Genomic DNA, 14,253 nt, shown 5'->3' with positions numbered 1-14,253 from the left:
CAACTAAACACAGGGAAAGTTTAAAACTTAAACACACGTGGCAAACTGGCTGCACATGTGGGTTACCAGGCAGAGAGAGAGAGAACTTTTGATGCTGGCCTGTGTGCCACCCAGCACGAAGAGGATTAACTAACTAACTAACTAACTAACCACTGATGGAGCAAGTGAGCTGGCGATACTACAAGGCAGCACTAACTCCTTGGTATTCTGCCCCACAGCAGCCCCATGTTAGCTCACCGTCAGAGGCAGTGCATCGTGCCACCAGCTCCCAGAGCACCAGCCCCATGGCGTACATGTCTATTCTGAGGAAGGCATCCCTCTGGAAGTTGATTGCCCCCTCCAACACCTCTGGAGCCATGTATCTCCTCGTCCCCACCTAGTGAGAGAGAGAAGCTGTTAATCCCACAGCAGGGAGGGCATACAGATAAGCAACATGTTAACACAAATATATCCCGGTCGGTCCCAAGTTTAATTTTTACAAATGTTACAAAACTATATGGGGATCACGAAGTTGCCCTGCCATAAATTTGAAAAAATAAAACAAACATTCTAAAATAGATGCTTTAAATAGGAAACTTCCCATGGTACAATGATACACACAGTGAGTGAAGGGGATAGATGTCAATATCGATATATCCTCGCTGTAGTAATGGCATTCAATAGTTACCTGTCCATGTGTATCTCCTGGTGGCTTCCCAGGTTCAAACCGAACAGCCAGCCCAAAGTCTGCTATAATGGCGGTCAGGTCTTGTTTCAGCAACACATTCTTACTCTTAAAATCCCTGGAGAAAACATTTTGAAAAATAAATAAATAAATACTGTTAGTGCTGTTTGCTTAACCTATGGACCAACACTCAAATGTATATCGTATTGTCCCTTACAGTGCAGTCTAAAAAGGGGTTGAAATCTCACAATAATTCCCTTGACCAGCAGAGGGCACAGTGTTACTTCTGTACACGCTCTCCAACTGACAATCAAGTAACTAAAGCAGACTTGTTCACTAAAGCGTGTAGCTTTCAATGCTTTTTAACACTACCTCTGTTACAGCTTAAGAGAGCTTCGCTTTCTACTACAGATATTGAAAGGGTTGTGGGTGTAGATATCCTGGCAGTTGAGAAAAGGCTTCATGCAAAAGCTTGTTTTAACGTTGTCTCTTACGCCAGCCAGAGACCCGCGCTTACAATGGTAGTGTCATATTTCTAAATTCCCTTTAAAATTCTCAAATTAATATATCGAAACCCGGGTAGTAAAGAGAGACCCAGGTAGTGTTGGGTAATTTAAAACCTTTTTTTTTTTTTTTTTTTTTTTGGGGGGGGGCGGGGTATTATATATATTATATATACACACACACACACACACACACAGTGCCTTGCATAACTATTTCACCCCCCTTGGACTTTACCACATTTTGTAGTGTTACAGCCTGGAATTAAAATGGATTTAATTAGGATTTTGTGTCACTGACCTACACAAAATAGTCCATAATGTCAAAGTGGGGAAAAAAATCTACATATTTTTCAAAATTTACAAATAAATAACTGAAAAGTCTTGGATTGCATAAATATTCACCCCCTTTGCTGTGACACCCCTAAATAAGCTCTGGTGCAACCAATTGCCTTCAGAAGTCACATAATTAGTTGAATGGAGTCCACCTGTGTGCAATTAAAGTGTCACATGAGCTCAGATTAAATACACCTGTTTCTGGAAGGCCCCAGAGTTTGTTAGAGAGCATATCTAAACAAACAGCATCATGAAGACCAAGGAGCTATCAAAACAAGTCTGGGATAAAGTTCTGGAGAAGCACCAATCAGGGTTGGGTTATAAAAAAATATCCCAAACTTTGAACATCCCCCAGAGCACCGTTAAATCCATTATTAAAAAATGGAAAGAATATGGCACAACCGAGACTCTGCCTAGAGAAGGCCGTCCACCAAAACTCAGGTGACCAGGTAAGGTGGGCATTAGTCAGAGAAGCAACCAAGATGCCAATGGTAGCTGGAGAGATCCACAGCTGAGATGGGAGAAACCATCCATGGGACAACTATAACCCGCTGGGCTTTATGGAAGAGTGGCGAGAAGAAAGCCATTGCTGAAAAAAACCCATATCAAATCCTGGTTGGATTTTGCCAAAAGGCATGTGGGAGACACAGCAAACATGTGGAAAAAGGTTCTCTGGTCTGATGAGACCAAAATTGAACTTTTTGGCCTTAGCGCAAAACGCTATGTGTGGCGCAAAGCCAACACTGCTCATCACCCTGAGAACACCATCCCCACGGTGAAGCATGGTGGTGACAGCATCATGTTATGGGGATGCTTTTCATCGGCAGGGACTGGGAAACTGGTCAGGATTGAGGGCAAGATGGATGGAGCTAAATACAGGGAAATTCTAGAGGAAAACCTGTTTCAGTCTGCAAGAGACCTGGGACTGGGACGGAGGTTCACCTTCCAGCAGGACAATGACCCTAAACACACAGCCAAAGCTACACTGGAGTGGTTTAAAAACAAGAACCTGAATGTCTTAGAATGGCCCAGTCAAAGCCCAGACCTCAATCCAATTGAGTATCTGTGGCAAGACTTGAAAATTGCTGTTCATCAGCGGTCCCCATCCAACTTGACAGAGCTTGAGCAATTTTGCCAAGAAGAATGGGCAAAAATTGCAGGATCCAGATGTGCAAAGCTGGTAGACTTACCCAAAGACTCACAGCTTTAATTGCTGCCAAAGGTGCTTCTACCAAGTATTGACTCAGGGAGGTGAATACTTATGCAACCAACAAATGTCTTTTTTTGTTTAATTAACTTGTGTCACAATAAAAAATATTTTGCACCTTCAAAGTGTTATGTATGTTATGCAAATCAAATGGTAAAAATCCCAATTAAATCCATTTTAAATTCCAGGTTGTAACACTACAAAATGTGGAAAAGTCCAAGGGGGGTGAATACTTATGCAAGGCATTGTATATATGTGTCTTTTAAGCAAAGATTCTCGAAAAATTGTACATCCGTCTCGATAAACAGGCCACGGATACTTCATCTTCCATTCAAAAGTATAAGAAGGTATTTTTCGTTTGTGTTTTTCTGCTTTACTGCTGCTTGCAGCTGCTTCGGTCACTGTAGTACTTGTACAGTCAGAAGTAGATGGCTGAGATGCAGAGGGGTGATCTTCATGAGAATCCCCTGAAGATGATGACTGCTTAGCAAAAAAACTTCTGACTGACAACTGACTTGCTGTCAGTGTACACTCTGTACTAGGTATTCATTTTTATGCTTAAAAAATCTGTAAGGGCATCCCTGTTAAACTAGTGCGGCAAACAACAAAAGCAGAATGTTAAATTAGGCGATTGCAAAAATGAAATGAGAGTTAAAAGTGGGATCGGGGATGAACAATTCATGTAATTTGTCAGCTCTGTATGAAATAAAATTAAAAAAGGGACCAGAATTAGGCTCAGGCAAAATATGACAGTAAAAGCAAAGATTGTTTTGCAATTAACAGCTTTTTCGGAGTTTAATTATGAAACAGAATCAGCTAAATTTGTCACCTGATTAAAAATAAAACCTGAAAACTTCAAGCCCTATTTGTGTGTGTTCACATTTACTTTTTCCAAAATACTTGTTTTATTTCTTAGCAATATGGACCTCTTAATATAGGGCATAACACATTATTTTAAAATGAAGTCCAGTGCGTGGTGGGATACTATCGTATTAATTTCCAATTATAATTGTGCTGCTAGGAACTGTAACCTAACTATTCTAATAGCATTAGTGTGTTTACGCATTACGCCTGACTAAACATGAAACAGTACTTCAGTGTGGAGGATAAAGTTTGAGCTGGATTAATTAAAACGTTTAAGTATGGTTCTCGAGATCGGTTATGTAGTGTGGACAGGGCCTAAAAGTAAATATTCTTAATATTGCTGGCATAGCCTAATGAGGCTTATTGCTGCCACCTACAGGCCTTTTTTTATGGTCATTGCTGCAGTGTAATAGATTACCACGAACACATAATAGATTACCACGAATTTCCATTCTGTGTGTCCACTGAACGCAAGACAAAATATTTTTCCGTCCAATGGATTTATTTTGTGTCTAGGACGCAAAATTTTGCGTTAACGCGACCTCTGGTTGTATTAGTTAGTTTGCAGGAGACAACACTGGATACAGGCACACACAGGACTAGGAGAAAAGTCATTTAGAGTTGGTCATAGTTGATTCTTTCCAATATTGCATTGCCTCACTAAAATGAAGCTGGCTTAAATCTAGATGAGCACCAAGTTCACATGTTGTGAACGACCTCCTTTATACAGCATGCATGATAAAGAGACCCATGCAATACATTTCAAATCCTCACTAGATAACAGTGTTGACTTCGATATATTGCAATTAAATCGGTTGGCATTACCTGTGGGCGATGGCAGGTTTGGGGCCCTCTCCCTTGTGTCGGGGCACATCCTCATGCAGATAGGCCAGCCCGCGGGCCATCGTCTCCGAAATGTGACACAACTCATTCCAGCTGACTGCGTTCCCCTTCAGGTAATCGGTCAAGGAGCCCTGTGTGCACAAACCAAGATTACCTAGAATTTCTTCGTAGGATGATGAACTCCACTCCCCAGTATGGAGACCAGGAGTTCACTTTGTGTCTGGAGTTCATCACAAGAGGTAAAAGCAATGTTTACTTCTCCAGGACTGTGTTCAGAAATCTCACTCAAATCTCCTGTAAGCTTACAGTCACCTTGTTTTAAACATTACCCAAATGCATACACAGAAGAGCGAGTCTGCCCGAGGCCTACATTCTGAACCCTTCAAGCAAATTAACTGTGGACATCCTGCCCCTGCGTCTATTGGACAGATTCATGATGGTACGTAAAAGGTACAGAAGACAGGGTTTGAATGTTTGAAACGGATGATTCTTGATGGAATGGACAAACTGGAGGCACTGGGAACTGAAGAGAAAAGTTATTTCAGTGCTGAGTGATTGTGTTAAGATGCTTGCTTCTACTTTTTTTATCCTGTTTATCCTGTCTGATCAGGTCTTCTCTTGTTTCTCTTAAAGTATTGCTGGGACAAACAGTTTTTTCATGTTGAGTATTTATTTAATTTGACAGAATATTAAAATATTTAAATATTCTTTTTTTTTTTTTTTTTAAATTCATATCAAATTTTAGAGTAATAACATCTCAGGACTAGAACACAGCAAACCCAGTACAGCTCCATCTCCAGGTTCACTCCCCTCTAGGGCTTCTTACCCTCTCGTGAAACTCTGTGATGAGCCACAGCTCCATCTCCAGGTTCACTCCCCTCTTTTCCGCTCCAATGTAGTAGAGCAGATTCTCATGCTTCATTCCAGGAGTCAGGAAAATATCCCTCTCGTTCTGCCATGACTGCTTATCCTGGGAGAAACAGAACTTCCCTGGTTAGGATACGTCACAGATCACATTAGAGTCATACGGCATACATAGACAGACACTGGTACACACATACACTGCAGCAAAACCATGGAATAATAAATATACAATAACAAAAGCTCAAGAAAAACATTAGGGGAAAACAGTTCCTGTTTTTAGACAACCTGCAAGGAGCTTGGTTTCCTAGTGTGCAATTTACTAGTAATATTAATGGGTGTGGCAGGGCTTCAATGTTAACTCCAAATACATTAGGAATTGATGCCAACAGCCCCTGAACTGAGATACAGGAGTCCAGATTAGCCATTACCTGAATGGGGAAGATCTTCACTGCTACATATTCATGCATTAGCTGAGCCTTCCACACACAGCCAAAGCGCCCCCTAGCTTTAATTTCCAGTAACTGCAGGGGCTTCAGGCCTACCAGAGGTGAGGGTGGGGCTAGTCCAGGATCCTGGGAAACAAGAAACACACATCAGAGAAACAAAAGAAAACACACGACAGCCTCCTCAGACATGATATACCACCTTCTCCAGGCTCCTAACTTAGAGAGACAAAAATAAATAAAAACATAAAAACACAGGGGGTCTGTCATCGCAGCAGTATATAGGTCACAGTGTGCACATATGGTGACAGAGCAGAAATGGAACGAATGAACTTAAAACAAAGAGAACAGAAAAAGCAGCACTATTACGAGTGGAGAATGTATTTTCACAGATCATTAACATAGCATACAAATATCAGGGGTAAAATAGTGCTGCAGAATAACAGTAATATACAAGTACAGCAGTACATGTGCCACAGTTTAATGTTTTAAATTCACAACGATATTTGGAACAGCATCATCACTGTGCTCTGTCATGTAGGTGGAGAATATTCAATGCAACAAACAAACAAAACAAATATAAAAAATAATATTTGGGGGGTTTTAAAAAAGACAATTTTCCACTTTGCTACTACATAAAAAAAACAAAACACTGCTAAGCAATATTAAGGACGCTTTCCATCACAAGTGGTTGCCAGTCCCTGTGATAAAGGCTGTATTGTGCATTTATTAGGGTTACTCGTTCAAAGTGTTGAGCCTGTCCCACTCTAGATGGTGAACACTATTGTCAGCAGTCATCCATTATAGACTCCTACCCTTTAGAGACCCTTTGCATTCCATTTTGGGATTCTGTAACACACCAAACTGTGGATTATATATTAACCTAGAAATAAAGTAGCCCATCATCATGGACAACTCGGTATCTGTGTGCACATGTTTATGTTCTTGAGAAAAATTGTGACCATAAAAAGACTTCATGCAAACACACTTCAAAAGTAGAACCAAATCTCAAACAATTAACCCCAAACATGCCCCCGTTTGCATTTTCCCCATATGCACAATGTGCTATTTCACAAGACTTGCTGATCTCTCTTGTTGGTTGTTCTGATGCGGTGCTCTCTCACCTCGTTCACATCGACGTGCCCATACGGGGGTTTGCGATGTCGGTACATCCAGAAAGCCAGCAGCACTGCCATGGAGAGGCCGGTGATGGGAAGCAGGGAGTACACCAGGATATTCAGCAGAGAGGGCATGGGGGGAGGGGGCTCAAAGGAAACTGAAATTCAACACAAACAAAAAGGCCAATTTAAAACACGCTGGAGTCCTGTTGTATCTGAAATTTCAGGGCTTCTCTTTGTTCTTTAATGGTCACTCTGTTCTCTTTTCCACTGTTATCTCAATCTCACTTTTCTCACTGCTTCTTCGCTTTCTCCATTATGTCCTGTTTTCTCCCCTTTCCTTCCATTCCCTGCAACAGACAGGCAGTTGCGGACTAACTGTCAGTACTTTATTCGCGCACGTTCTTACTGTAATTATGTTTTGTAACTTAGCACCTCGGCTACCTCAGCTCTGTCATTCCGGGCTATAGAAGAGAGGTCCGTTATTCAATGCAGAGTCTTGGAAGCCCAAAAGAAAGAGGAGGGAGGTACTCACCTTGTGGTTCAAGAACTTCAGGCAAGTGGGTAAATTTCTCATTGCAGTAGTTGCCCTCACAGCAGCAAAAAAATACCTGGGGGTTTTCCTCTGTGGCCACGCACTCCTGCCTGTAAGCAAACAAAAACCCATGTGAAAACCAGCGCAGTTTAAAAGAAGAGAGCTGCGTACATGATCTCCTGGTACAGCCAGTCAGAGGACTGCAGGTGCCACAGAACTCAATAGAACGGGTTGTTTTCTGATCCAGGGCTTTTTAAAACAGAACGAACAGCTTTGAGAAACTCTGCAGCACTCCAGCTCTCTCACACACACACACACACACACACACACACACACACACACACTCACTGACTCTTCAAATTTGATAACAAATACGGCCTTTTAGCTTTTAACCCTTTGTCACAGAACTTGCTCTTGAGAAATGTCACATTTACCTGCAGCATCTTTCTTCAGAAGTCTTTGTACAATTGATAATACTTTTTGCACAGGTTAGTGGTTTTGACCTAGAGCAGAGTCTACTTGCACAGTAAAACAGGCAGACAAAGCCAGCATGATAGAGATGTGAAAGCTACAGTGTACCAAAGGTTTTCAAACCACAGCAATCATGCACCAGTTTTTAATTAAACCAAGTTTGCAGTACAAAAGCATAGTCCACTAATTACAGTCCCAGAAAGGAGGAACTATTCTAATTATACAGTCACAGAAAGAGGGCGGGACTAATCTAATTATACAGTCACAGAAAGAGGACGGGACTAATCTAATTATACAGTCACAGAAAGAGGGCGGGACTATTCTAATTATATACCAGTCACATAGAGGGCGGGACTATTCTAATTATATACCAGTCACATAGAGGGCAGGACTGATCAAATTATATACAGTCACAGAAAGGAGGAGGGACTATTCCCAGATTGCTGATCTGAACAAGGAATTCACCTTCACTTGGGTGCTTGAGGTTCAGCTGATCAAAGGTTCTTGCTAAGCAGTGACAAGCACATGACCCCCCTATCCAATATTACTGATTTAACTCCCCCCACCCCCGCAGCTGGTCTCACCTGTCGTAGCAGTTGAAGTCATCCAGCCAGCAGCCTTTCTTCACCAGCTCAATGGTGCCAGAGTTATTGCGCCAGGAAGCGTAACAGTGGAGGCGCTTGTCCTTCTCCCCCTCGCAGCGCTCCACTCCACTCCGGTTGGTCTTCTCCAGATCCCAGTTGGCATTGTAATAAATACACTCTCTGGTCTCCGCCTCCCCACGACCAGGCCCTGAAGGGAAAACGCAAAGGCATTCAGAAAAAGCTTGGACATGCAGGCATTGTGTAGATACTGCATGTGTTGCCCTGTAAATGATGCAATACCACCTACATCTTCAGTTAAACATTTCAGTTCATATTAAACTGACTGAGCTTGACTAATGTGAACAACATCTTCAATCACATCCATTTATTTCCACACACTGTATATTTCAAGGTGCATGAAACAGGATTTCAAATGTACTGACAGGTTGGATCTGTTCATCCAAATTGTCAGTTTCCTACATGTGATACTTAAGTCACTATCAAATGTATTTTAAAAAGGAAGCGTTTGAACAACTGCTCATCTTCTTGTGTACCTTAAGGGGTTAAAGTATGCAGTTTAAAAGTCATGGTTTCCCCAGTTTTGAAACTGGAGGACTTTCTCCTAGTTTTGAATTCTGGTTTTAGAATCCGTAGCCTGCAGGGAGAGGGAGGAGGAGGAGCCTCTCCCTGCAGTTCATTTCAGTGACTGGTTTGTTTGTGGAGAAGGCAAGTAGCTGAGAATATACAGGGATCAAAAGGAGGCTGCTGTCGTAAGGACAGTTCCACGCGCACAAAGTCAATAAAGACATCAAGCCAGGAGTAAAAATAGGGGCTTTCAGATGTGCTAAAATGCTGCTTAAATCCTTTTCAACTTCTGCCAAGGCTACTGCACGAGATCCATCTATACACACACACACACGTTTCTGCTCAGTTAAGCCAACTTCCCATCTTTTGGTATGTTTAACATACCTTTTCAAGGGAAAGTGTTTGAAAATAAACAAACAGTGGACGTACTTCTACGGTTGTTTTTTGATGCCATGGTAACTACACTCATTTCTATTTAAATCTATTAAAGTGTTTGTGATGTCATTTGCTACATAGTTAATGTAACAATGTACTGTTCCCTTCTATTTAAACCTTCAGGCATCATAGTATTGAGTATATCCACTTATTTTCCTTTATTCTTCTATATTGTACATTCTCTAATTGTATTTCTTCTAAAACTTACATAATATATATCAAATACAAAACAGAAAAACAAAATGTTGCAAAATGTCATCTTAAACTGTAAATCCTGTTCTAGGACCTCAACAATGTGCCACTTACACAGTACGACAGGGATGGAAATAATATGCATAGCAATTCCACCCATTCCTGGTTTTATGACGAGCCTGATTAAACAGAGTAGAGGTAGGTAACAAGCTCAGGAGTGTTTTATTAACTGCATTGTAAAACCAGGGAAGGAGCAAGCTGAAATCCTGGTGATTTGAGATTGGAGAACACAGACTTGCATAAAAATGGGTTAATACTCCTGAAAAGGGTACCAGTGTGTTAAACTGAACCATTCATCAGACTGGGAATAGTCAGGTGATTAACCAGGAACCTTACCGATTCCTTCCACAGCTAGATCCTGAGATTCACTCTGTACTCGTGTTTGCCTTGCCAGCCAGCACATGCTTAGCCAATAAGCCTGGAATGCCCATTTCTGTATCACACATGATACAATGCAGCCACCCCTCTAATATTATGGGAAGTATTACCAAGTAAACACATTACAATACCCAATCAAGAGTAACTAGCTGATGTGTAACATTTTAATTAATCCGCACTCTTAATTATTGATTACTTCCCATCACACTCGATCTGGGAAGTGAAACACAGTCGAACAATACCACCACAACAGTTATACAGTCTATACATCATCAAAGTGAGTTCAGTAATACGGTACAGGAGAAAGTTAGTGTCAAAATAAACAGTACATTATCTTCAGCAATTGGCAATATTCAATTTCAACTTAAATGTGACATGTCAAGTATAAGTAAATATTCATCAGCATTTATATTTGTCTTTCTAGAATAGCAAGGTTGTTAAATCAATACTCAAATAGCATGAATAAAACGTGTAAAAAGGATGAGTGTTTGAATATATAGGAGTCAGGAAAATTATTAAAATACAGACTCAGTAAATTCTAATTAACAGGACAGTGACACCCATTAGATTTGTTGTTCTTCATTCTAGCACCAATTTCAAAGTAGATCGCTTCAATTATTTTCACTGTCTGACTATGTGATGTAACTTAAAACATGAGTATCGATGTTTCATAAGAAACTGCACAGACGCCATTTCTTAATCAGTGTTAAGTTTATTTCATACATGCAGGGAAACCAGTCCAAATATAGATCCGATTACCAGTTGTTACATCTTTTACATGACATTAAATACCCTTCTGCATAGGTGTCTCTCTCCTCCTCTTCCTATAACACTCAACCAATGGCAAAGGGACAATGCATTATTCTGGTCACTATGTACCATGTGCACTCCAATCAGGAAAAAACAAGTTTCTCTTGATTAGTTTATACAAATCTCTTATCAGCCCCTTTGAAGTGTCTGGCTCCTTCCAGAACCCCCTGAAGAATAGCTTTATGACCCCCTCATAAACCAGCTGTATATTCTAAGCAAAAACCTGTTTAATTAGTTTTATACCCCACAGTGGACTCCCCGAAGGGCAAACGTCTTTCATGTCAGGGCTGGAGGTCAAAGGACTTGTTTGCACAACCTTGTGCTGCTGGCCAGTCATTTGCTTTGACACAAAAGAATCATTTTCAGTTGTCATAACTTCAGGGTAACTGCTCTACCATATTGCCTTCAATTTACTTCTAATGTGCGGTTGTTTAAATATAGTTAAATCTACGTTAACTTGGTGTTTTTCTCAGCTCTCTGCTACCATCCATTGCTCAATGAAGCTGCTATTATTTCTTGCTTGCTCGGAGTCAATGCAGTGCAAGTATCTATATACCCAGAGTATATAGCCAGCCTTCATCTATTACAGCAGTGCTTGCATTTTTGGAACTAACAGTTTGCTCTATCCAATGTTAAATCACTTTTCAGAAAAATAACATGAATACAGCCCTGTCATTCCTCATGCGTAGCAAACTGCTATTCAATACTTGTTCCATGTTTTCCAACACTATGAAAATTATTTTAATCTGCTTTACACTGGACCGATTTCTACAGTACAGAGACTCATGGCTACACGTTTATACTTTAGAACTCTCTGCTTACACATGTATTACATTCCCACATGCAGATTCTGTTAAATCTCTTTCAGTTGTCTTGCAGAGTCGACGCTGGGTATGCTTCAGTGCGTGTGGTTCCTGTTGCAGAGTCGACGCTGGGTATGCTTCAGTGCGTGTGGTTCCTGTTGCAGTCTCGACGCTGGGTATGCTGCAGTGCGTGTGGTTCCTGTTGCAGAGTCGACTCTGGGTATGCTTCAGTGCGTGTGGTTCCTGTTGCAGAGTCGACGCTGGGTATGCTTCAGTGCGTGTGGTTCCTGTTGCAGAGTCGACGCTGGGTATGCTTCAGTGCGTGTGGTTCCTGTTGCAGAGTCGACGCTGGGTATGCTTCAGTGCGTGTGGTTCCTGTTGCAGAGTCGACGCTGGGTATGCTTCAGTGCGTGTGGTTCCTGTTGCAGAGTCAACGCTGGGTATGCTGCAGTGCGTGTGGTTCCTGTTGCAGAGTCGACGCTGGGTATGCTTCAGTGCGTGTGGTTCCTCTTGCAGAGTCGACGCTGGGTATGCTTCAGTGCGTGTGGTTCCTGTTGCAGTCTCGACGCTGGGTATGCTTCAGTGCGTGTGGTTCCTGTTGCAGAGTCGACGCTGGGTATGCTTCAGTGCGTGTGGTTCCTCTTGCAGAGTCGACACTGGGTATGCTGCAGTGCGTGTGGTTCCTGTTGCAGTCTCGACGCTGGGTATGCTGCAGTGCGTGTGGTTCCTGTTGCAGAGTCGACGCTGGGTATGCTTCAGTGCGTGTGGTTCCTGTTGCAGTCTCGACGCTGGGTATGCTTCAGTGCGTGTGGTTCCTGTTGCAGAGTCGACGCTGGGTATGCTTCAGTGCGTGTGGTTCCTCTTGCAGAGTCGATGCTGTGTATGACTCAGTGCGTGTGGTTCCTCTTGCCATAGAGTTTGTCTGTATTCCTGGTCAGACAACCCTGTCACTCAGTATATAGGAAATCTTGCTGTAAATTTGACCATCTCCTCTTTCTTCGAGGGCGATGCAGTTGTTATTATTTAAGTTTCTCACAATTTTGACCAGATTCTGCGAGCTAATCGGTTAGGCTGTGATCCGCTGCTCTTTGCTTTCTCTGACTTTGCTTGCTAGATTGTGATAGCGGCGTCCTTTTGTAAACTCTCGAACAAAACGTCTTCTCACTGAAATCAAATTATTCACTTGCCAACATCCGACCTTGCGAACCGGGTGCACCCATGCTTGCTATCTCTTACTGATTCAGAGGCCTATTCCAGGCTCAGAATTCAGGAGGGCTGGTCTCCCTCCAAAATTTATCAGAGGCTACCATGGTTACCATAGTAAGCGACACGGTTACAAACTCCACTTTATTTCTCATGCTAGATTAGAGTTTAAGTTTAACCCTTTAAATACCTTTAAATTATGGTCCTACAATTATGTTTTAAATCCAGCCTCAAGCCAGATTTTTTCATAGGCACTACACTGTTTTGCCAGATAGGAAAAAAAACACAAAATGTTTTGTACAAGAAACAGAATCTAGTTACAGAAATAAAGTAGCTTTTCTCATTTCAAACATGCTTGTGCATTACAGGGTTAATCAAATTCAAATCAGAACACCCCCTTCTTACTCAGCTACATTTCCACCAGTCTCCTAATCCCCACACTTTATATTTACACCCTGATTCATGTCATATAAAACACTCCTGTTCATCTTTAAACAGACACACTGACTCCTGGAGCCACACAATGCATGCTTTGAAATAAAAGACCTGCATATTAAGAAGTGAAGAGGAGCCCTTCCTAAATCAGCGTGGCTGAAATCAGATCCAGTGACAGCTACTGTAGTCATCTGCTCAATCTCTGTGGATTGTTCCCAGCCTCATTTAGCACAATATAGAAATAAGGATGACCACAAAGACCTTGAGCTTCCACCACCGAACCGCATGTTCCACATCTCCCCAGATTCAACTGGCACAAAATTTAGATATGCAAGCTGTGAAAAGGTCATGTGAAGGGTCCTGCAAGCAGAGCAGACCTTGACTGCGAGGGACCGAAGACGCAGACCTCCAATACCAACCCTCCTTCATTTCTCTCTGCCAAACACGCAAACATAAAACCACAAGCAAACATTTGCAGAATTGAGCAGCTTCTGCACAGAGCAATGCTTTTACCAATTTGGCATGGCTGGCTACAACAGATGTTGCCACAAAATCTGTGCACTGCGGTTGCTGAGCAACACAAAATGTAGGGTACCTGGATTCACTTTCTTTTTCCTGAGTACTAATACAAAAGCATTGTGCAAATAAAATATCTTGGTTGTATCTGTTCAGTAAAAGGGGGAAATATCTTGGTTGTATCTGTCTCAGTGTGTCTGTCTGTGTGTCTCAGTGTGTGTCTGTCTATGTGTCTCAGTGTGTGTGTCTATCTGTCTGTGTCTCAGTGTGTGTTTCTCAGTGCGGGTGTGTGTGTGTGTCTATCTGTCTGTGTCTGTCTCAGTGTGTGCGTTTGTCTCAGTGTGTGTGTCTGTGTGTCTCAGTGTGTGTTTCTCAGTGCGGGTGTGTGGGTGTGTGTGTGTGTATCT

At 42.0% G+C, this 14,253-nt stretch overlaps 1 protein-coding gene across 2 annotated transcripts in view; it reads right to left on the bottom strand.

Annotated features, from left to right (window-relative positions):
• LOC117400503 (activin receptor type-2B) overlaps positions 1-14,253 on the bottom strand; it is a 54,937-nt gene that overhangs the window by 8,575 nt on the left and 32,109 nt on the right. For both annotated transcript variants that reach the window (XM_059023361.1, XM_059023362.1), the window contains exons 2-9: positions 8,430-8,637; positions 7,375-7,484; positions 6,846-6,997; positions 5,707-5,850; positions 5,241-5,384; positions 4,397-4,545; positions 668-782; positions 238-376 (exon numbers count right to left, since the gene is read on the bottom strand). In XM_059023361.1, coding sequence (XP_058879344.1) covers positions 238-376; positions 668-782; positions 4,397-4,545; positions 5,241-5,384; positions 5,707-5,850; positions 6,846-6,997; positions 7,375-7,484; positions 8,430-8,637 — 1,161 coding nt within the window. The remainder of the gene's footprint in view (positions 1-237; positions 377-667; positions 783-4,396; positions 4,546-5,240; positions 5,385-5,706; positions 5,851-6,845; positions 6,998-7,374; positions 7,485-8,429; positions 8,638-14,253) is intronic.

This window comes from Acipenser ruthenus, chromosome 4 (genome assembly GCF_902713425.1).
Source record: "Acipenser ruthenus chromosome 4, fAciRut3.2 maternal haplotype, whole genome shotgun sequence".
NCBI classification, from domain to species: domain Eukaryota; kingdom Metazoa; phylum Chordata; class Actinopteri; order Acipenseriformes; family Acipenseridae; genus Acipenser; species Acipenser ruthenus.
Note: the sequence above shows the minus strand (reverse complement) of the source record. Positions and strands in the feature narration are given on the sequence as shown.